Source organism: Kogia breviceps, chromosome 15 (genome assembly GCF_026419965.1).
Source record: "Kogia breviceps isolate mKogBre1 chromosome 15, mKogBre1 haplotype 1, whole genome shotgun sequence".
Lineage (NCBI taxonomy): Eukaryota > Metazoa > Chordata > Mammalia > Artiodactyla > Physeteridae > Kogia > Kogia breviceps.
Genome location: NC_081324.1, coordinates 80,386,980 through 80,408,156, shown reverse-complemented (window position 1 = coordinate 80,408,156; position 21,177 = coordinate 80,386,980). Strand labels below are relative to the sequence as shown.

The following is a 21,177-nucleotide window of genomic DNA, read 5'->3' as shown; positions in this document are numbered from 1 at the left end:
CAATTCCAGGAGCAGATAAGCATCATTCATAGGTTATGTAATAGGGTAGGGTCAGTGGAAACTCAGAGTCTATTTTTGATCAGAGAGAGGGACTCAAATAGGCCCCTTTCAGAGGGAGGGATGTTGTCCTTTTTCATGGTTCTACCTCCTTTCTTTGGTCCTTTCATTGCTCTGTTACCTCCTTGGTCAGTTCTCAGTCACCTTGTCTCCATTTGTATCGTTTGCATCTGTAAATTTCCAGAAACACCCCTCCACCTCCTATAGGCATATTTTCTTTTCTTGTAATGAACTCCTTCTATCCTCCTTCCCTACTATAAATGGGACATCAAGTCCTGGTATATGCTCCCCCCGTCTTGTCCCCCGCTTCATTTAGGTATAAAATGCACACAACAAAGTACAGGAAGTGCAACTAATATTAAGCACACAGCTCGATGGATTTGTATGTGTATAGACAACTTGTGTAACCACAACAAAGATCAAGATACATAACTTTTCAGCTCCCAGAAGGTTCCCTCCTGTCCGCTTCCCAGCAGCATCCTTTGCCCTAAGGGTAACCAGTATTCTGACCTCTGATACCACACCATAGTTTTGCCTGTTCTTGAACTTCATACAAATGGAATCATAGAAGATGTGGTCTTTTGGGTTTAGCTTTTTTTGTGACTTAAATTGTCTCTTGAGGTTCATCCATGTCGTTGCATCCGTCAAGATTTTGTTATATTTTAGTTACGGTGTCGTGTTTCCAGTGTGTGTATAGAACTGAAGTTTCTTTATCCATTCTCCTGTTGATGGATGTTCGGGTTGTTTCTGGTAGGAATAAAGCTATTAGGAACATTCTTGTACAGGTCCTTTGACGGCTATAAGGCCTTGTTTCTGATGAGCATATACCCAAGAGTGGAATAGCTAGGTCATGGGACGTGCCTCTGTTTCACTCTAGTAGGTACCTGGCAGGTGGAATTTAGGTCTATTTCCTGTTGCCAGTGGCTGGATGTGGGGTGAGCCTGCCTTAGCATTATCTTTTGACTTCTTCCCTTCCTTGAGGAATTGATGCATTCTGTTCCTGTACTCTTTTGCCTTACTTTTTTAGATTTCTTATTATCTTGGTTTCTTATTTTACACAAGAGTTATTTGCTTATATTACATACATGCTCATAAATGATCACTGAATAAAATATAGATCATTTTAGGACTGTGACTTTTTTTTTTTAACATTACTATTTTTTCCTAAAATAAACTTGGATGCATTTTAAATGTGTACGTCAGTAATCCTGTTCCATTCATCTGGAGTTTTCTTTTCTGCTTTTTTAGTCTATTTTTTTTTTTAAACATCTTTTTTTTTTTTTCTTTTTACAGCTTAAGGGATAATCAGAGTACAATAACTTATGAGTTTTGAAATGTGTGTATATTTGTGAAATCAGCAAAACAATCAAAATAACAAACATAATCGTCACCCTCAAGAGTTTCCTTGTGCGCCTTTGTAATCCTCCCTCCCCCCCATTTTAAAAATTGCAAGTGTAGTTTTAATAGAATATGCCAATATGTAGAACACATTTGGTTACTTTCTTATGTAACTTTTGTGCTCTCTTTATCCCTCAAATTTGCTTTTTCTGGCACAGTGACTTCTAATCCTTCCTTTACTTACCCCTGGCATTCTGTGGAGAAGCCTTTGGGGGTCTCTCCCAGCGGGAGGGGGAACCCAAGCAAGTGATCCCCACCCACATTTCAGCTAGTGCAGCTGGGTAGCTTGGGGGTCCAAACCACACGCTCTGGAGTCAGATAGACTGGTTCAGATTCTAAATTGGTCTCCTGGTAACCTATGTGATGTTACACTCCTGTGGCTCCATTTCTTTGTCCATGAAATGGGATGGCATCGTATGTCCTCAATTCCAATGCACCATCGATTGTAAGATGCGTAATTCATTTAATTACTGCTCTTTGCGGGGCTGGGTGAGGGAAGAGAGACAGCTGCTTAGTTGCAATATACATTCAGATTTCAGAAACAGTAAAACCTAGGAAACACTGAGTCATAGAATCCGTAACTTGGTAATAATACCTGGGGTTCCTGCAAGAATTAGATGGTGCGTTGGTGTTTGTACAGGGCCTGGTCCACAGAATGCACTAATCAGTGTTGGTTGCTATTATTTTGTTATATTGGGTTTACCACAGAATCTTGTGTAGAAAACGGTCCCGCTCCTTCAAAAAGTTTGAAAACCACCACTTTAGAACAACACTTGGCAGCAATGGTAGATCTCAGATTTACTTTCGCGAGTTCAAAGGCTGCTTTATAGACACTTTAGGAGAGCGCGATAGATGTTCCTTTCTCGTTGGTGCCGTCCAGGATTGTTGCCGCTGGGAAATGTCATCTTTGTTACTGGTGGGAACTCCTATAATAGTTCAATCAATTGGAGCTCCCAGTTAGCAGCTTTTAAAAAGCTCATGAGCAGTAAGATTTTCGAGCTCAGGCCATTTCTATATCTTGAAGAGATTTTTAAAAAGGATTTGATTCAATCTGGCACCTAAAACCCTACCTAAGTCTGTTTTGGAGAGGAGTTGGTGGGCCAGCATATGACATGGTTTTAATTATGAATCAATCTGTCAGCTATAAGATTAAAAATAAATAATATGCAAATAGCTGCCTTCAAGAAGGAATGAGGCATTAAAATAGGATGTCAGCCCTGTGTCTTTTCAGCCTGATACTCATTGTCTGTCTGCTGTCTTCACCCCCAACATGCTCTTGGATATTTACCAGGTAACATTCCCTCTGCTGGCTGCCCAGTCAGGTGTGAGAGGTAACATATGTATCTCAGAACCACGAGGTGTGCTTAAAAAGCAACAGATAACCCCAAATAGAGATCTTTAAAAGAAATTTTTTTTGGACACTGAGAGTAGATAATATTTTTGTATCCCTGTTTTCTGTTAGAATTGTACCAAGATCTCCTATCTGTAAAAACAGCAGAGAAGAAAGCTCTGCTGGCCCTTGCATTATGAAGCTACCTCCCTCATCTTTTTTTTTTTTAACCACTAAGATGGAATCAGCCTTGCAGTTTATCTTTCCTGCCTTCTATCCTTGCGGCTGAAAGCTTAAGAAACTCATAATACAGGAAACAGATCATTTGCCCTTGGTGTGGGGAGAATATACCCACAAAGGAGACCTAAGAATTCTCTTTGCTTATAACCTGGTTCAAAATCACAGATAGCTCATTATTATCCTTTTTTTTTTTTTTTTAACCACGGAGATCATTAATTTACTGCCTGTGTCTCAGGTCCGCCCAAAATCTGTGTGTGTCTAACACTCTGGCAACTCCAACAGAGCCACAAGCTCAACGTGTTACGGCTTTTAGGCAGGAAGGACATACGAAACGTCCGAATGCGCTAACATGCTTTCACGAGGCCTCGGATGCCTCGTGCAAGCACCTAATCCTCCTCTTGTCAAGCAGGCAACATAGAGATGATGACAAAATACAGAGCCGATCATCACAAAGTGTAAACAGAAGTCAGAGACCCCTTGAAATCAGGATGACGACAAGGAAATGGAAGGACTCTTCCTACTCCAGTGGGCCCATGTCAATCAAAATGAGAGTAGTAATCTTGGCACCTCCCTGACTTTTTTCGAGTGTTTCTTCTTTAGCACTTTATAATCTAATTTGGGGAGAAGGAGAAGAAGTGGCAGAAATGGGCTTATTATAAATTGCATTTTTTTTCATGAGTCAAAGGGAGTAGGTACCCAAAGGCGTAAATATGTCTTTGAATGACAAGTAAATTGTTTTGGCAGCATATATATTCTTATGTGGGTAGATTTTCTGTAGTCTGTTTGCTCCCCATGGGGCACCATTGATGCCTCAACATCTTGGTCACTAATTTTTATCCCATGTATTTCACATGATGCGTTAAAGTAGAATAGCATGCAAGAAAAAGCCAAACATTAAGACCAGAGCAACAGAGAAGGTAGTCAATATAGTATTTACCTCCATGTCACGTGGAGAAACCAACCCAGCCAAGTTCAAGGTGGCTTATTTGGGGCTTCCAGAATCCATTTTCTAGCACAGCTTCCAGGCCAGTTTGCCTCATCAGTCTTGTTTTCCTTTGGGGGCAGAGGTAGAAGGAAGCACAGTGGAGACATTTGCAGTCCAGGAGGAAAACCATCTTAAGAAATGGGTTTACTGCATTGTTTATTCATTGTTTCTGCTTTCGGGAGATTTAACCACGTCACACAAAGGGTGATATAGGGTTCCCTGTGAGGCAGAAGTGCCTGCTAGGAGTGATGGACTTGCAATTTTCTTCCTATTTTTTTTTTTTTTTAGCCCTGATAAAGAAGGAGGTTTAGTCAAGAACCTGACAAGATAACCTTTATTCCCCCTCTTGTAGTTGATAATGTTACACAAACCAGTACAGTAGGAATTAACATGGCTTTTCTTTTTTTTTTTTTTTTTTTGCGCTATGTGGGCCTCTCACTGTTGTGGCCTCTCCCGTTGCGGAGCACAGGCTCCGGACGCGCAGGCTCAGCGGCCATGGCTCACGGGCCCAGCCGCTCCACGGCATGTGGGATCTTCCCGGACCGGGGCATGAACCCATGTCCCCTGCATCGGTAGGCGGACTCTCAACCACTGCGCCACCAGGGAAGCCCTAACATGGCTTTTGATATTAAAATACAAATTACTCGACCACTTACTGCACTAAAAGCTCATCAGCACAGTTAACAAAATGAAAAGCTGTGGCCACATTGAACAAATCTACTTAATTGACGTTCTTTAATTCTATGTGCCTGGGAAGATTTTTTTTTTAATTGATAGTCAAGGTAGGTTAAAATAGGGAGTTAGTCATGGAAACAGTGGCAACATTTCAGAAACTAAGTCTACTCTAGGTTTGAAAATGGGAAACAATAACCGTAGGCTCAGAGGCATTTCCTTTTAATTTACTCCTTTTTGTTACGTAAAATTTAATTTACCACCAGTGCGCCTCATTCCAACTATTATTAGAAAATTGCCCTTAAACTTCTAAAGTATTATATATAAAAGCTCTTTGCAAGTGCTGGTACTAAACCTCAGCAAAGAGAACAGGAAAGCTAAATGCACTGAAATTGAAATCATTCCGCCATTGAGCAGGGAAATGATTTAGTAAAACCAGATTAAATCTCTCAGTAAAATGACAATTTCATATTACATGCCTTCCCACTTTCTGATAGCCAGCTGCATAATAAGAACCATTTAAAGTGATGCTGTCATACAGTATTATATTTTCAGGATTATTCTGAGAGTCCCTTAAATTTTTTTTTTCTTTTGTTGCGTGAACTTAAATTTATTACCTAAAATATTATTAAAATCACTCTTAGTGTCCTTCACTCAGTCTTCCCTGATAAGAGCTTTATTTTGCTTTCTAAGACTGTTTCCCAAGATAATGTCCTGTAGATGGTGTCCTGGGCGTTTTAGCTTAATTAGCAGATTGTGATACCAGTCTCTCTACTCTTTCTCTTTCCTCAGTTTGCATCTTCCACATTCTATTATCGCCCATGAACTTGATCTCATTTAAAGTTGCCCCTTCCATATGGCAGGCACTTTTGATTGATTTGTTTTTTTACCATATTTTCCCGATGAATCTTGAGTCAGAAAAGAATCTGAGACATTTCTTGTTCTCCCACAGCATATGTGTGTTTGGGCGCGAAGGGGGCGGGTGTGGGAGATTGAGTGTGGCTCTCAGGGGTTGGATGGGCAAACGTGAGCTGCACGTTACTGTCATTATCATGTAGGCTCACGTGCTGATGGCTCTAGAAGCAATTTCTCATTTCAGATCAACTTGCTTGCTGCATAACCGGATTCCTTTCCTCTTAGGTAATCACAGACCTGGAGGAGCAGCTCAACCAGCTGACGGAGGACAACGCCGAGCTCAACAACCAAAATTTCTACTTGTCCAAACAACTTGATGAGGCCTCTGGCGCCAGTGACGAGATCGTACAGCTGCGAAGTGAAGTAGACCATCTCCGCCGCGAGATCACGGAGAGGGAGATGCAGCTCACCAGCCAGAAGCAAGTACGGGCTGTAAACAATGTCAGAGACTTGCCCAGGAAACTTGGAACCCCTTTAGACTTTAGAGCAGGTGCCAGTTGCATCTCTCCCAAGGGTTCTCAGACTGAGCCTGTCCAGTAAAAGGGCTCTTTTTTATGATCATGTCTGTGTTTTGAAGGCTTGTGGGTTTTAAAAATGGCTTTTAGAAGTGTGTACTTGGTTTTTTGGGGTTTTTTTGTTTGTTTTTTGGCCGCTCCGCACAGCATGCAAGATCTTAGTTCCCCATCCCTGTGGAACCCGTGCCCCCTGCAGTGGAAGTGCAGAATCTTAACCACTGGACTGCCAGGGAAGTCCTGTGTGTGGTTGTTCTTGATTTTGATTTAAAACCGTTAATGATAGAATAGAATGCCTCTGTGAGCCACTTTATTTTTATGTATTTATTTAAAAAAAATTTTTTTTTTTGGCTGCACCGCGTGGCCTCTGAGATCTTATTTCCCCTACCGGGGATTGAACCCTGGCCCTCGGCAGCGAGAGCTCAGAGACCTAACCACTGGACCGCCGGGGAATTCCCGAGCCACTTTATTGTTAAGCGTGGTCTCTTTTCCCTGGTCTTCCGCCTGGTTCTTTCTATAAGATGGCGGCAGAAATGGCCCTTCATCCATTCTTGTCTGGTCCCCTCGTCCTGTAGGAGAAAAAGATGGTGTCTTTCAGACCGTAGTTAGAAACTCCCGCTTTTCTGAAACTGACCCGACAAAAGTGACATCTGGGAAAGCCTCATCTGATACAAAGCACAACTCAGTGATACCGATTTGCAGACGGTGGAGGCTCTGAAGACCACCTGCACGATGCTGGAGGAGCAGGTCGTGGACCTGGAGGCCCTGAACGACGAGCTGCTGGAGAAGGAGCGGCAGTGGGAGGCCTGGAGGAGCGCGCTTGGGGACGAGAAGTCCCAGTTCGAGTGTCGGGTTCGAGAGCTACAGAGGATGCTGGACACTGAGAAGCAGAGCAGGTGGGGCTTGCTGCTGGGAGAAAGCCAGCGGCCGGCGACAGCAGCAGGGTCCAGCCGGCTGTCCCAGCTCGGCCAGGGCTGAGCGGTGCCCTGGGACATAAGGCTTCCAGCGTTAAAACTGGGAGGCTCTTGTGCAAACCCGAGTGGGTCCGTCATCCTCGCTGTCAATACAGATAGTGCCGCTGGGCCGTAGATGGTGGCCGCTTACCCCAGGCAGGGCCCTGGGAGTCAGCAGGGAGACTATCTCAATGCTTTCTTTTTCTTTTTCTTTTGAAGATGTTGGGGGTAGGAGTTTATTCATTTATTTATTCATTTTGGCTGTGTTGGGTCTTTGTTTCTGTGTGAGGGCATCCTCTAGTTGTGGCAAGCGGGGGCCACTCCTCATCGCGGTGCGCAGGCCTCTCCCGTTGCGGAGCGCAGGCTCAGTAGTTGTGGCGCTCGGGCCCAGCCGTTCCGCGGCACGTGGGATTTCCCCCCAGACCAGGGCCCGAACCCGCGTCCCCGGCCCTAGCAGGCAGACTCCCAACCACGGCGCCACCAGGGAAGCCCCTCAGTGCTTTCTTTGTAGAAACTCTTTTCTCGGGTTTCTAATCATTGTGACCACGTAGCAAGACCATCACTGTTTCGATCCTGGTCATTTGTGACGCAAGTCTGCCTTCTGCACCAACCTTGGAATCATTGACAGCTCGGGCCGGATGATCCTTTGTTGTGGGTGCTCTTCTGTGCACTGTACGATGGTGAGCAGCACCCCTGGGCTTTGCCCCACTGAACCCGAGCAGCTGCTCCGTCCTCAGGTTGTGACAACCCCCAACATCTCCAGACATTGCCCAGTGTCCCCTGGGGGACAAAATCACACCCAGTTTGAGAACAACTGCTCTGTAAGAACAGTTTTGGGGTTTCTTTTTTTTTTTTCCATTTCTTGGTAGGAAATAAGTTCAGGTAGTATCTTTTCTCTGCATTCCCACAGTCCTCCCAGCATAGAATTCCCTTCCTGCCAGGGTCACAGGTGTGAGCGTTGTGTACTGCATGCTGCTGGGGGTGCTGTTTGCACTGAAGACATCATAGATTTGAAGACCTTTTATGACAGTTTAACAGCTCACGGTGGCAGTGTTTGCGCTAACAAAGTCAGTATATTATGACAGTTTACCAACAGATGGAAGTAAACAGTCTTAAAGAACACGTGTTTTCTTCGTTTGTGCAGAGACACCTACGGGCTGGTATTCGCCCCATGGCTTCCTGTCTGCCCAGCTGAATCCTATCCCCCCTCCATAACCTCGCTAATATCACCTTCCTCTGAAACTTGCCTTCCCGCAGTACTCTGAACTCTTTTTCTGGCTGCGTTGGGTCTTCATTGCTGTGCGCGGGCTTTCTCTAATTGCGGCGAGTGGGGGCTACTCTTCGTTGCAGTGCCTGGGCTTCTCATTGCGGTGGCTTCTCTTGTTGCGGAGCACAGGCTCTAGGTGCGTGGGCTTCAGTAGTTGCAGTGTGTGAGCTTCAGTAGTTGCGGTGTGTGGGCTCAGTAGTTGCAGCGCACAGGCTCTAGGGTGCGCGGGCTTCAGTAGTTGTGGCTCACGGGCTCTAGAGTGCAGGCTCAGTAGTTGTGGCGTGTGGGCTTAGTTGCTCTGTGGCATGTGGGATCTTCCCAGACCAGGGCTCAAACCCGTGTCCCCTGCATTGGCAGGCAGATTCCCAACCACTGCGTCACCAGGGAAGCCCACTCTGAACTCTGTAAGCAAGATAAACTATACCTGGAATTATTGATCATTTATTAGGACTCTATCAGATTCATTTTAGTATTTCCCACATTTGCTTGATCATGAAGTAGACTCGTTACTGTCTTAGATGTATAATCTGTGCTAAATCAAACTAGAAAAGACTGGAAGCAAAGAGGACCTATAAGTTTCAAGAGAAACTGGTAAAAATATTCCCCTTTTAGACATCTTCCCATTCAGGGTACTTGCTGATGTAAGGGGGCTGCTGGTTTAAGACCTCCTGTTGCTGTTTCCCTCCAAACTCTTGGGCTCCCCTGTCCTCACCAGACGTTCTGGCTGCCCTCACACAGACCCCCTCCCTCCCACCTGCAAGTCCAGCTCTTACGCCAGCTGTTTCTAGAATCCTTCAGAGACAGTTTTGGGGACGGAATCTGACCATAGCATCAAGAAATTCACAATCACACGTGGAAGGTGTAATCATGGGCTGTGCTTAGGAAGACATTTCATGTATACTTTTCAGGGGCAATTGTGAAAGATCTTGGCTACCCACCCCTGTTTTTTTCCTCCCTCTATTTTGGTATTATGTGGGACCTGAGATGAGTAAAATATAACTCTTAATGCTTGTCTTCAAGAGGCTAAGAGGAGGTAAACTATGCATTGAGCTATTTATCGCCTAAAATAGAGAGCGCGGGCTGTGCCAGGTGAGAAGTACATTTATCCTTTGGGGACAACAAGGAGAGGTTGCTTCTGAGAGGGAAACTGGGAAAGGTTCTATGGTGGACATCGCCTTTGAGTTTACCCTTGAAGTCTGAGTAAGATTTGGGTTTGTCGGGTGGGGAAGGAGAGCTGCCAGTGGGGGAGCCTGTACAAGCCCAGGTGTGGAAGCAGCAAAGCATAAGACCCAAAGCGGGGAGGGGCAGTGATTTTTCTAGTTTGCTTCCAGTTTTTCTATTCTTTCACCTTATTTACAGATATTGATACATCCGTCAGGTTCAAGTGTCAGTTTCTTGAAGAGCATCCAGAACACTTCACTACTTGCACGTACTTTAAGGAGAGGAAGTGCTTGCTCACGTGGGGCCTCGCGTGGCCCTCAGCACCCTGTGTTCCCTCAGCAGGCCCTCATTCCCTTCCTGCCCCCGTAGGCGGGTGTGACAGTCTTGTGACGTCCTCTCCAGCCCAGTTGCAATTGGAGAGGCGCCTTGTCGCCTTCAGCCTCTCCAAGTGCGCACACGTTCACAGGAGCTTTGCCTGTGAAGGGTGTTCTTACCCAGGGCCTAAGGTGGGTCACGTCTTCACTCTGAGCGTGGTCAGAGAACAAGACACAATTCAGAACAAGGGGTCAGGTTGGGCATCTCGGCAGCCTGCAGTCTGTTCGGTTGCGTAGCAGGGCCCGAGCTGGGCCAGCTTCCCTCCTGCAGGGCGGCGGTGGTGGGGCCTCTGAACGCGCCTGTGCTTCCCCGCAGGGCGAGGGCCGATCAGCGGATCACCGAGTCGCGCCAGGTGGTCGAGCTGGCGGTGAAGGAGCACAAGGCTGAGATTCTGGCCCTGCAGCAGGCTCTCAAGGAACAGAAGCTGAAGGCCGAGAGTCTTTCCGACAAGGTCAGGCCCTGTCCCTCCTGCCCTTTAGATACACGTGTGCACCTCCTTTTAGCAGGTATGCTTGACACACAGTCACATGCGATCAATGGTCAGCATGTTTCGTAAACAGAGTCGCGCGATTATGCTTTCCCGTGGGCCGCCCTCTGTTGCCAGTAGCGTGGGTGAGGGGGGCAGGTACTAGGGTATTAGAGTCGGTCAGTGACTTCCTCACATCTGCCCGTCAGGGCCCCTGAGGTCGAGATTTTGATCTGGGTGCACAACGCTCTTGCTTTCTGGCATTTGATTTCTAGAAGCCTTCATGGAGCTCACGTCGAACATCCTTGGGGAGTGGGGAGTGTTGAGGACTCATACCCAACTCCATTGCTGCAATGACAGGAAGCCTCAGCCTCTCTGCGTTCTAAGTCCAGGGACACGATAGGATCTGAGGATGGTGCAGGTTCTCAGTATTTCACGTTGGAAATTCACGTGTTCTGTCCACATGGCACTCCGTATTCTGTATTTACAAAGTGACATACCAGTGTTTGGAGATTGTTATCTAAGTCTTTTTTTTTTTTTTTTTTTTTTTTTTTTTGTGGTACGCGGGCCTCTCACTGCTGTGGCCTCTGCCGTTGCGGAGCACAGGCTCCGGACGCGCAGGCTCAGCGGCCATGGCTCACGGGCCCAGCCGCTCCGCGGCACGTGGGATCCTCCCAGACCAGGGCACGAACCCGTGTCCCCTGCATCGGCAGGCGGACTCTCAGCCACTGCGCCACCAGGGAAGCCCTATCTAATAGTCTTAAAAGAGATTTCGAATAGGTGCTTCAATAATATAGATAACAAAAGGTCTGAGGAATTTCATGTATACGCATAGCCTCATACATACGCACTGTTTTGCACACACACACAAGCACACACACACACACATAATATAAAGTAGAAATCTAACCTCTGAATTTTGTGTAACTTTGTAATTTCATGATTATAAAAGTGATTATTTGGGGTCATTGTGGAAGATATAGAAACCACAGAAAAGTAAAGAAAAAAATGACTGGTAAGCTGTCATCACTGTTATCTTGGTGAATTTGTATATACATATAAATATTTATTTATAAATTTAGGTTCTTACTATATAAACAGCTTTACATATTTTTTTAAACATCACATAACTAGGGGCTTTTCCTGAGTTAGTGAATCTTTTTTGAACATGTAGTTCTGGAAACATCAATTAGCACCTATTTCAATGATTCCACTTGTGTTGAAAATTTGAGCTTGTTCCATTTTTTTGTTTTTGCCATCATAAATAACACTGTGATGAACATAAATCTTTATGGACATCCGTGATTATTTTCTTACCAGAATTTCATAGAAATAAAATGATCAGATTCAAGGCTAGAGCTTGTTACTCAGGAACCCTCCTGGTGTTGGCTTACTTTTTTTTTTTAACCATTTTTTAACCATAAGGAAAGTAAATATATTATTTGACCATGAGGAAAGTAAATATATTATTTAGAGATAAATGAACCCTTTTGTGTTTAGCTTGAAGGATATTTTTTTTTACCTGACTGTTCTTAAAGTATTCTATAGCAAAGTCCTCCCCATCCTTTAAGACTCTAGACATTCTGACCCCATCTTCTCTTGACAACTGGTCTTTCAGGATGAATTTCTCTTCTCCGTACCTCTTATCAAAATCGTCACCTGACAAAGCAGTCACTATTTGTGTACGTGTCTAGTTATGGCGCCACCTTCTGCCTTTGTGACTTGATGTAAGATCCTGGAGAGAGCTTGTCTATCCTTTCATCCACAGCTCCTGATATTATCCTGTGCGAGTAGTAAGCATTCAGAATGTGATTATTTAATTCAGCCAAAGCATGTCAGGCAGATAAATTCTTGAGAAGGCATCCTCCAAGAACTTGTCACTGCTCTACATATGACCCATCCCTTAGAAGTAATATTCTCTCCTCATAGAATAACACAACATAAGGCTTATCTATGACATGGACATTTGTGATATACTTTTAAAAAAACAGTATGTATGTTCTGACCTTTAGAACTTGATTATTCTTTACCTGAGAAGGTTTGTGGATATTTGCAAAAGTTGTTAGCATCTAAGATTACTAAATGTGGTATCACGGCCAATGTTTTCCAATTGTCCAGCTCAGTGACCTGGAGAAGAAACACGCCATGCTTGAAATGAACGCCCGAAGTTTACAACAGAAGCTGGAGACGGAACGAGAGCTCAAACAAAGGCTTCTGGAAGAGGTGAGTGTAAAACGCTGGGTAAATAGAGCCGGGTGGACTCTCAAGTGAATAATCTGTTGTCTTCAGGTGGGCAGATACAAATTAAGGCATTCAGATTTCAAAGTGCAAATTTTCAGGGAAGAGTAAGGTGGTCACCGGATACTTCCTTTTTTCTTTCTTTCTTTAAAAAATTTTATTTCATTATATCTTTATTTATTTATTTATTTATTTATGGCCGCATTGGGTCTTCGTTGCTGCGTGTGGGCTTTCTCTAGTTGCAGTGAGTGCGGGCTATTCTTCGTTGTGGTGCACGGGCTTCTCATTTCAGTGGCTTCTCTTGTTGCGGAGCACGGGCTCTAGGTGCGCTGGCTTCAGTAGTCGTGGCTCGTGGGCTCTAGAGTACAGGTTCAGTAGTTGTTGATCCGTGGCATGTGGGATCTTCCCAGACCAGGGCTCGAACCCGTGTCCCCTGCCTTGGCAGGCAGATTCTTAACCACTGCGCCACCAGGGAAGTCCCGGATACTTTCTTAAAAGGTGTTTAACACGTTAAAAGAATGTGTCACGAAGGCCGGGTTTCTCTTTTTCATTGTGTCCTCCCAAATGGTGCTTAATGGCGTGTCGAGCACACAGCGAGTCTGTGCCAAGTGGAAGTTTATTAAATGTGCACGCACGTGGATACTGAGTTAAATTCTTCTTTAGAGTTTATGTCCAAAGTATATGAAGTTTGCAGGCTGATAGGACAACCATGTAATTAGCTTTGTGCACGGGGCAGAGACCTGATCAGATTACACTGAGTGCCAAATCTCATGAAGGCTTTTGAGCATCCAGTTAATTCAATTTAAAAAAATGATGCCCTGCTTTTGAGACACAAAACGAAAAGCTCAAATTGGTCTCCTAAACCAATCCATCCCTTATGTTATTTCCTGTACCTTTTAACAGAATTCTGAAAATCTCTGTTTAAACTGGTGACAACTTCCTACTCCCAACCAAAGCCCTGGTTTGGTTGAATCACTGATAATTTGGCTTTGTTCATTAGAATTGACCTATCAGGACAAATGCACTTTATAAAGATATTCCATGAGAAGCTGGACTCCAAGAGTGTTCTGTTTAAGCCATAGTGAGCCTGATGGTTGAATTAGCCAGATTATCTATTCTGGTGAATTGAGTGAGGTTTTATTGTGTGCTACCTGTAGCCCCTGTGGGGCTCTGCTGGTAGAAATATTATGAATATGCTATTAAGTTCGAAAAGTGTGGTGAAAATTTTGCAGGTGAATATAAAATGTTTTATAGAATGAGGCTTTAAAAAGTATGGGTGGGAGTTTCGGAAAGTTCTGGAGATGATGACGGTGATGTACAACCATGTGAATGTACTTAATGCCACGGAACTGTGCAATTGAAAATGATTCAAGTGGTAAATTTTATGTATATTTTACCACAATAAAAAGTTTTTAAATAAAAATCAATTATACACGCGCGCACACACACACACACACACGGGTGGGAAATTCACCAAAGGTGACACTAAGAACATTATAATAGAAATTGACAACCCCCCCACCCCCAGTGGTCAGATAGAGAATGATAGTCTTTTATCTGGAATGAATAGGCAACACCCCCACTTGAGGCACCTGTTGGAAACAGGAGGAACAGAAATAATCAGTGGTCTCGCGTGTCCTCTCTTCCTTCCAGGGAAGGAGCTCTGTGGCCCCAACAGCTCAGTGCTTTGGTCCAGGGTTACATGGTGAGTCAGTGGCAGGACTAGGAAGAGAAGGCTGGAATCCTGATTCCGTCCCCTTGTTCTCACGTCTAAAACTACCTGGGAACGTTTCCAGTTCTCCATTCTGCACCTCACAGAGGGCTTTTTGAGCAGATGTCTGGCTGCCGTTCAATGGGAGGCAGAGCTCACTGACAGCCGAAGCCATTAGGAAACTAAGAACAATCTTTATTGTCCGGAACGCAGCTGGCATCCTGGCTTGTGGTGGGCGCCCTCTGTAAGCAGGAGACCGGGGGCACAGCCTGGCGGTCCTCTCCATCAGGTGCAGATTCTTGTAAGTGGGGTCAGAATCAGTGTCTCAGAGTTGGAAAGAATTTTTGTGCGTCATTTAGTGCAAATTCCCAGCACTTGCACCGCCGTCCCCTTTATTATCCCTGTCCTGGGCACTAACGGACCTTTCTCCCAGATCTTTTCTCTCGGGCCAGCAATGGCCTCAGCAGCTTTGCTGACCCTGCCCTTTACAGGCACGGTTAGTCTCTTGGAAGCGATGCCAGAGCTCAGAGTCTACTTGCTAATCCCGTCGAGGTAATCCCCCTGCAAGGTAGAGAGTCCCTTCCCCAACCCTCCTCGTAGGTGGGCCTCCCGTGAACCTTGGCCTCAATATCAAAACTTAGACTGACTTTAGACATCCCAGCTCATTTTTCTGGCAACTGTAACTCTTGGAAAGTTCCAACCATCGGTTCTGTGACATCGAAACATTTGAAAACAGGGTGCAGTCTCATATTTCCAACCGAAGTATGAGGTTAATATTGATTAATGATCAAATCACTAGACTAGTAATCAAAATAACCAATGTTTAATTAGCACGTACTATGTGCCAGGTGCCTTTCTGAGTACCTTCCATGAATTAACTCCTATAGTCCTTGTGATGCTTCTGTGAGAGAACTACTACTTTTTATTTTTATCACATCTGTGACGGCTGATTCGATATCTCTCTAGCTTTCCCACTCCATATTGCCTTCTCTTTTCTAAATGGAACACTTTAAGCCCTTCCCTGTTTGGGATGTTCTTTTCTGATAGATTTATCTTTCCGAAGAGAGTTTCTAGAAGCCCCTGTGGTTTGAACAGCGCAGAATAGTGGGCTATCTCCACTTCCACTCTGGGCTCTGAATACCTCTGCCAGTGACCCGGGCTCTTTGTGTGGCTTCAGCACACTGCCGACACCCACCGATCTGTTAAATCACCACCAGCCCTTCTACAAGTTGTTTTTTTTTTTTTTTTTAAACATCTTTCTTTATTCAGTTGATGTTTTAAAAAAATACCATCCTATTAAACCTTCTCTTGTTGGTTTTGATCGTTCTTCCCACAGCCACCAGAGTTGTTTCACGCTCTGGTTCTGTCATCTAGTGCCTTTGTGCTTCCTCCCAGTTTCCTGTCACCCTCATAAAATTGGGGGACAGATCTAAGCACGTGGCTAGAGCCCTCTTTTCACTCTAACACTGACTGGAAACAGCCTCCATTTACCTCTCTCTGGGAAGCAGGTTAATGGTTTTGTAAAACATTTCATGGAGCACAAACGTCACTCTTGTTTTCTATTGTAGTAAATAAGTAGCCTATTTCCTGGAAAGCTGATGGACAGTTGATGTGTTGATTCTAGAGAAATATTTTGGGCCTGGCTGTCACCAAACAGATTCTTGTCCCTAGCACTTGTTTCTCTGCTTCCTGCCTAGTAATTAGTGTTGTCCTAAAATAGTGGAGAGAAACTAAAGCGGGTAATTTGCAAGAAGTAATCATCTGTGCTACAGGGGACAGATAGCTCCCTGGAGGAGGTTATCTTAGCTGTTTTCTCTCTCTCTTTCCCTGTATTTTAGCGGGTTCTGTGGTTTGATTCAGAAATTCCAGGTCGTGCACACAGGGCAGGTGATCATAAGTTAGTATCCTGCTTTACGGAGGACTGATGGGGAGAGGCTGGCGGAGTAGGTTCGGGCAGGAGAGGAAGATGGAAAGGTGAGAGGGGCGCACCCGAACAGGATGGAGGGAAGAAAGACGGACGAAAGAGGCAGCGCTAAGATTCATCGAGCATGTGCTGTATGCTGGGCACTGTGCTCGGTGTGTCAGCCAGGGAAGGGAGTTATTACCCCCACTTACAGACGAAGAGACTGAGGGTCTGAGAGGCAGTGAGCTGCCCCTGGTCACAGGACTAATAAGAGTTAAAGTCAGGATTTGAACCAGGGTCTGGAACGTCCTAAAGCCCAGGTTCTTTTCCACTACACCACGATGCCTCAGGGAATCAGCTGCCTCTCAAGAGGAAGGGCAGGTGAGGAGTAGAAATGGAAAGACAAACATCGGTGGGGCGAAGAGAAATAAGGTAGCAAGGTTTCAGCAGGTTCCGAGGCCATGAGGAGCCTTTGGCCAGCTGGGGCGTGGGCCACCGAGGGCAAACCTCGCCTGCTGGGAAACTCCCGTGGTGGTGGTTATAGCTCTTTACCAGCCCTCTGTCCTTAAGGCCGCAGAGGGTCTAGGCCACCAGGGAAGGGAGTATTTGGGCCACTGGTGGTGTGGTTAGATTGGACCCGAGGGGTTGGGTGAAATCAAGCAGCGTCTTGTCAGGATAGCTGCTCTTTCCTGCTTTTTAGAAACGGAAGCATTTTAGGAAAGAGAGTCATAAACCCAGTATCTTTATAGCCTGCTCTGTTTTCTGGTTGACTTCCATTGTAAAAAAAAATTGGAGAGAGATTTCCAGCACAAAGCTGGAAATGTCCTAAATGTCCTAAATAGAATTTTGTTTTCCTCGGGTTTTACCAACACTTGTACTGAACCTGGGATCTTCCTTCCTCCCCGCATGGTAGAAATATCTCCTGTGACTGTGGCTGTTGGTGAGCTTGTAGGTCCCACACCCTGACGAGGCGCTGTTTGAGTTAGAGGTGCTATATGACCCTTTGTTTTCTTAAAAAAATAAATTTATTTATTTATTTGTTTTTATTTTTGGCTGCATTGGGTCTTCGTTGCTGTGCGCGGGCTTTCTCTAGTTGTGGCGAGCGGGGGCTCCTCTTTGTTGCCACGCACGGGCTTCTCATTGCGGTGGCTTCTCCCGTTGCGGAGCACGGGCTCTAGGCACGCAGGCTCAGTAGTTGTGGCACGTGGACTCAGTAGTTGTGGCGCACGGGCTTTGTTGCTCCGCAGCATGTGGGATGTTCCCAGACCAGGGATCGAACCCATGTCCCCTGCATTGGCAGGCGGATTCTTATCCACCGCGCCACCAGGGAAGCCCCGACTCCCCTTTGTATGTTCCACACGGAGAATCACAAAGTGAGTTCTCTTAACAGCAACTGAGATCTTAAAAACAAAAAATAAGGACAAATCAGAACACGGCTGTCATGGCATTAAGTCACACTGCCTTAGATGTCAACTCAGATGGCCTGTACTCTGAAGTACCAAGATATCCTTAACTGCAACTCTGATTGGGAAGGCAGACCCACCAGTCTGGACTTCTCGTTGTGGTGGGCACCTTGTGAGTGGCTGGCCATCAGAGATTTCTGTGCAAGTTCTTCTTTTTTTTTTTTTTTCCTGTACGTGGGCCTCTCACTGTTGTGGCCTCTCTCATTGTGGAGCACAGGCTCCGGACGCACAGGCTCAGCGGCCATGGCTCACGGGCCCAGACGCTCTGCGGCATGTGGGATATTCCCGGACCGGGACACAAACCCGTGTCCCCTGCATCGGCAGGCGGACTCCCAACCACCGCGCCACCAGGGAAGCCCTGTGCAAGTTCTTCTTAACCGCACATGCATCATTTTGAAATAGCAGACAATCGGTCATTCCGGAATGAGCCGAACTTTTGGTGCCATGTCTGAAATTAGTTTGTATCAGGGACAGTGAGGGAGCACGTTGCTTTGTGTGTGGTATGAAGACTCTCCTGCCTCTCTCCCCACCAGCAAGCCAAGTTACAGCAGCAGATGGACATGCAAAAGAGTCATATTTTCCGTCTGACTCAAGGGCTACAAGAAGCTCTAGATCGGGCTGATCTGCTGAAGACAGAAAGGAGTGATCTGGAATATCAGCTAGAGAACATTCAGGTGAGAACTGGCAAAGGGAACTTAAACTGTCTGCAGAGGCAAAGCATGATGGCTAAAAGCCGTCTGTCTGGTCAAATGGGCAGTATCTTCATGTTGTGTGTTTTTCCCAGTATTTTATTATGAAAACTTTCTGACGTTCAGAGAAGCTGGGACATTTCTATCATGACCACCCTCTAGATTCTTCTACTTGCCATTTACTATTTTTTGCTTTTTCACATTATCTGTCCGTACTCCAGTCCATCTTTTTTGGGGGGATGTGGGCAGTAAGATCAGAACTAAGTAAATAAAGATTGGCCCAGTGCGGCTTGGGTTGAATTTTTCATATGTTATGTTAATATTGTAACAACTTTATTTTTTATTTTCTTAAAGTACCAAGTTTAAAAGTATACTTCTTTTGGTGTCTGAGGTACTTTTCGTTTTCACAAATTTTAGGTTCTCTATTCTCATGAAAAGGTGAAAATGGAAGGCACTATTTCTCAACAAACCAAACTCATCGATTTTCTGCAAGCCAAAATGGACCAACCTGCTAAAAAGAAAAAGGTGGGTCAGAGGGTTTGAAAAGCGGGGAGCTGACAGTTTTGCTCAATCGTGGTGATTCTGTAAAGACCACTGGGATAGAGAATCCTAGGAACATCAGAGAGAACAAAATGCATGTTGTCTTGTTTTGCTTGGGATTGAAAAAGAGGCTTTGGGGTCATCAGAGTAGCTCTTCAAGAGAAGCTGTCACTCTCGAGTCTGTAATACACTATTTTGTGTTCCTGGCCTTTAAAGTGGTCATGCCGTCCTCTGTGAAGGCAGTGATAGTTTTTTTTCCCAGGCAGCTGGGGTGGGGAAGGTAGCAGAGAGGAAGGTTTATACTCAGGTCCGCGTCCTGGACTCCAGAGGGGTTCCCTGCTCATATGTACAGGACTCTGGACAGATTACAGGTCACTTGTATGGGATTCTAGACAGAGAGGGGTTCTTAGGTTATGGGGATAGGATTCCAGAGGTTTTAATAGGTCATCTGTATAGGACCATAGAAGGATTCTCAGGTCACGTGTACGGGACTCCAGAAAAACTTGCCATCATCTGCTCAATCCTTCTGATTGGCTTAAGAAGGGACTGGGACCTGGAGAGCTGACGTGACCTGCCCAAAGTGTCTGACTAGATAGCTGTCCCTTCCATGGGATGTGGCTCCATCTCTTTAAAATTGTAACATATAAATTGAAAACAGTGACCAAAAGAAACAGATGGACAGGGTGATATATAGGCACACATGGGAAGATTTTTAATAAGCCCAAAGCATGCTTTCCTGTACCACTGAAGGTTTGGTCATGTGTTCCCAGTTCAAGAAGGTCTCTAAGGAGCTTGAAGCTTCTTCCCAAGGCACCCAGATGCCAGAGTAGCACTGGCGGTGGTACAGGGAAGGCCTCCGATGAGGGGCGTGGGCTGAAGGAGGCGGTCGGTCTCTTGGTCCCATTGTTCTCTTTACGGGAAGGGACCAGAGCAGCAGTGGTGGTTGTGGAGGAAGAGGATTTCCTTGTGTGCTGTGTGACCATGCCTGTTTGTGCCAATGATACTGGATCGATTTTATTTTATCAGTGGACCGTTATCTGAGTATGTCACTTGATGTAGTCAGGGTGCTTCCGTGTATTTTTTTGTTAGTTTTCACTCCCATTAGCCTACGTTATACTTTTCTTTCCCATGTACAATACATGTTCCATTTGCATGTTTTTTGCATAAGCCCCTTGTGGTGACATTATTTTAGTATTCCATTTATTTTTTTTTTTGCTTCCTTTAAAAAAAAATACTCATCTCTGTGTCTTGTAACTAAGCATCATGAGACAAATTCAAGGCAAGAGTGATTTCTGAACCATCTCTCCTGATTCCATCCTCCACTTCCATTTTTTGAGGGTAAAGGCTCAGGAAATGGCTCTCCTCCTTGGGAATGCTAAAGGAAGAGGTGGTGGCAATTCAAGCATCTCTGACCCTCTCGGTGAAAACTTCCACGCCCCTATTTTTTTCCAGCCGGCTGGGAGGGGCTGTGGCTCGGTCCCCCCCTCCCCCTTCACATGCCATTTTTACTAAACCCACCTGCAGTGAGTATGCGCCCGGCTCCCGTGGTCTGCTCCTCCCGAGGCAGAGTTCCTTTCACTAGTTCCCAGTGCCAATTTCCAGGAGTTAGGAGATATCTCTGTTTCCATTGCTAGGGTTTATTTAGTCGACGGAAAGAGGACCCTGCTTTGCCCACACAGGTTCCTCTGCAGTACAATGAGCTGAAGGTGGCTCTGGAGAAGGAGAAAGCTCGCTGCGCGGAGCTCGAGGAAGCCCTGCAGAAGACCCGCATCGAGCTCCGCTCCGCCCGGGAGGAAGGTACGGGCGCCCTCGACGCCAAGCGCGGTGGTCGAGGCCCGATCAGTCGAGGACCGATCTCAGGGAGATTGGCCGAGACTAGTTCAGCCTTGTGGTGACAGCCCAGACATCCCACGTCTGAACGATTCACGGCATCCTCGGCGTTGCCGATCGGGCCCGCTGTGTGTCCTTTTGGTCTCGGGCCTCTGATAGCCAGCCCCCGGGGCAGTCCCCTTGGTTGGGGCCTCTCGGGGACCCTGCTAACCGAAAGGCGTTGGACCCGTCTCTCGCCAGCTGCCCACCGGAAAGCCGCAGACCACCCGCACCCGTCCACGCCGGCCACCGCCAGGCAGCAGATCGCCATGTCCGCCATCGTGCGGTCGCCCGAGCACCAGCCCAGCGCCCTGAGCCTGCTCGCCCCGCCGTCCAGCCGCAGGAAAGAGTCTTCGACTCCAGAGGGTATGTCCTCAACAGGGGCCACTGGAAATGCATCGACATTTTTTAAAAATGGACTGAGAAATGCAGA

The 21,177-nt window shown here is 46.0% G+C and overlaps 1 protein-coding gene across 6 annotated transcripts in view; it reads left to right on the top strand.

Moving 5' to 3' along the window:
* The window catches only part of CIT (citron rho-interacting serine/threonine kinase), a 173,501-nt gene that overhangs the window by 130,101 nt on the left and 22,223 nt on the right, over positions 1-21,177 (top strand). For 4 of the 6 annotated variants that reach the window (XM_059040791.2, XM_059040788.2, XM_067014719.1 and 1 more), the window contains 8 exons: positions 5,823-6,020; positions 6,812-7,005; positions 10,181-10,316; positions 12,450-12,554; positions 18,180-18,320; positions 18,753-18,860; positions 20,510-20,672; positions 20,946-21,110. In XM_059040791.2, the coding sequence (XP_058896774.1) occupies positions 5,823-6,020; positions 6,812-7,005; positions 10,181-10,316; positions 12,450-12,554; positions 18,180-18,320; positions 18,753-18,860; positions 20,510-20,672; positions 20,946-21,110 (1,210 nt within the window). The remainder of the gene's footprint in view (positions 1-5,822; positions 6,021-6,811; positions 7,006-10,180; positions 10,317-12,449; positions 12,555-18,179; positions 18,321-18,752; positions 18,861-20,509; positions 20,673-20,945; positions 21,111-21,177) is intronic. The other 2 variants (XM_067014720.1, XM_059040792.2) reach the window with 1 other exon arrangement.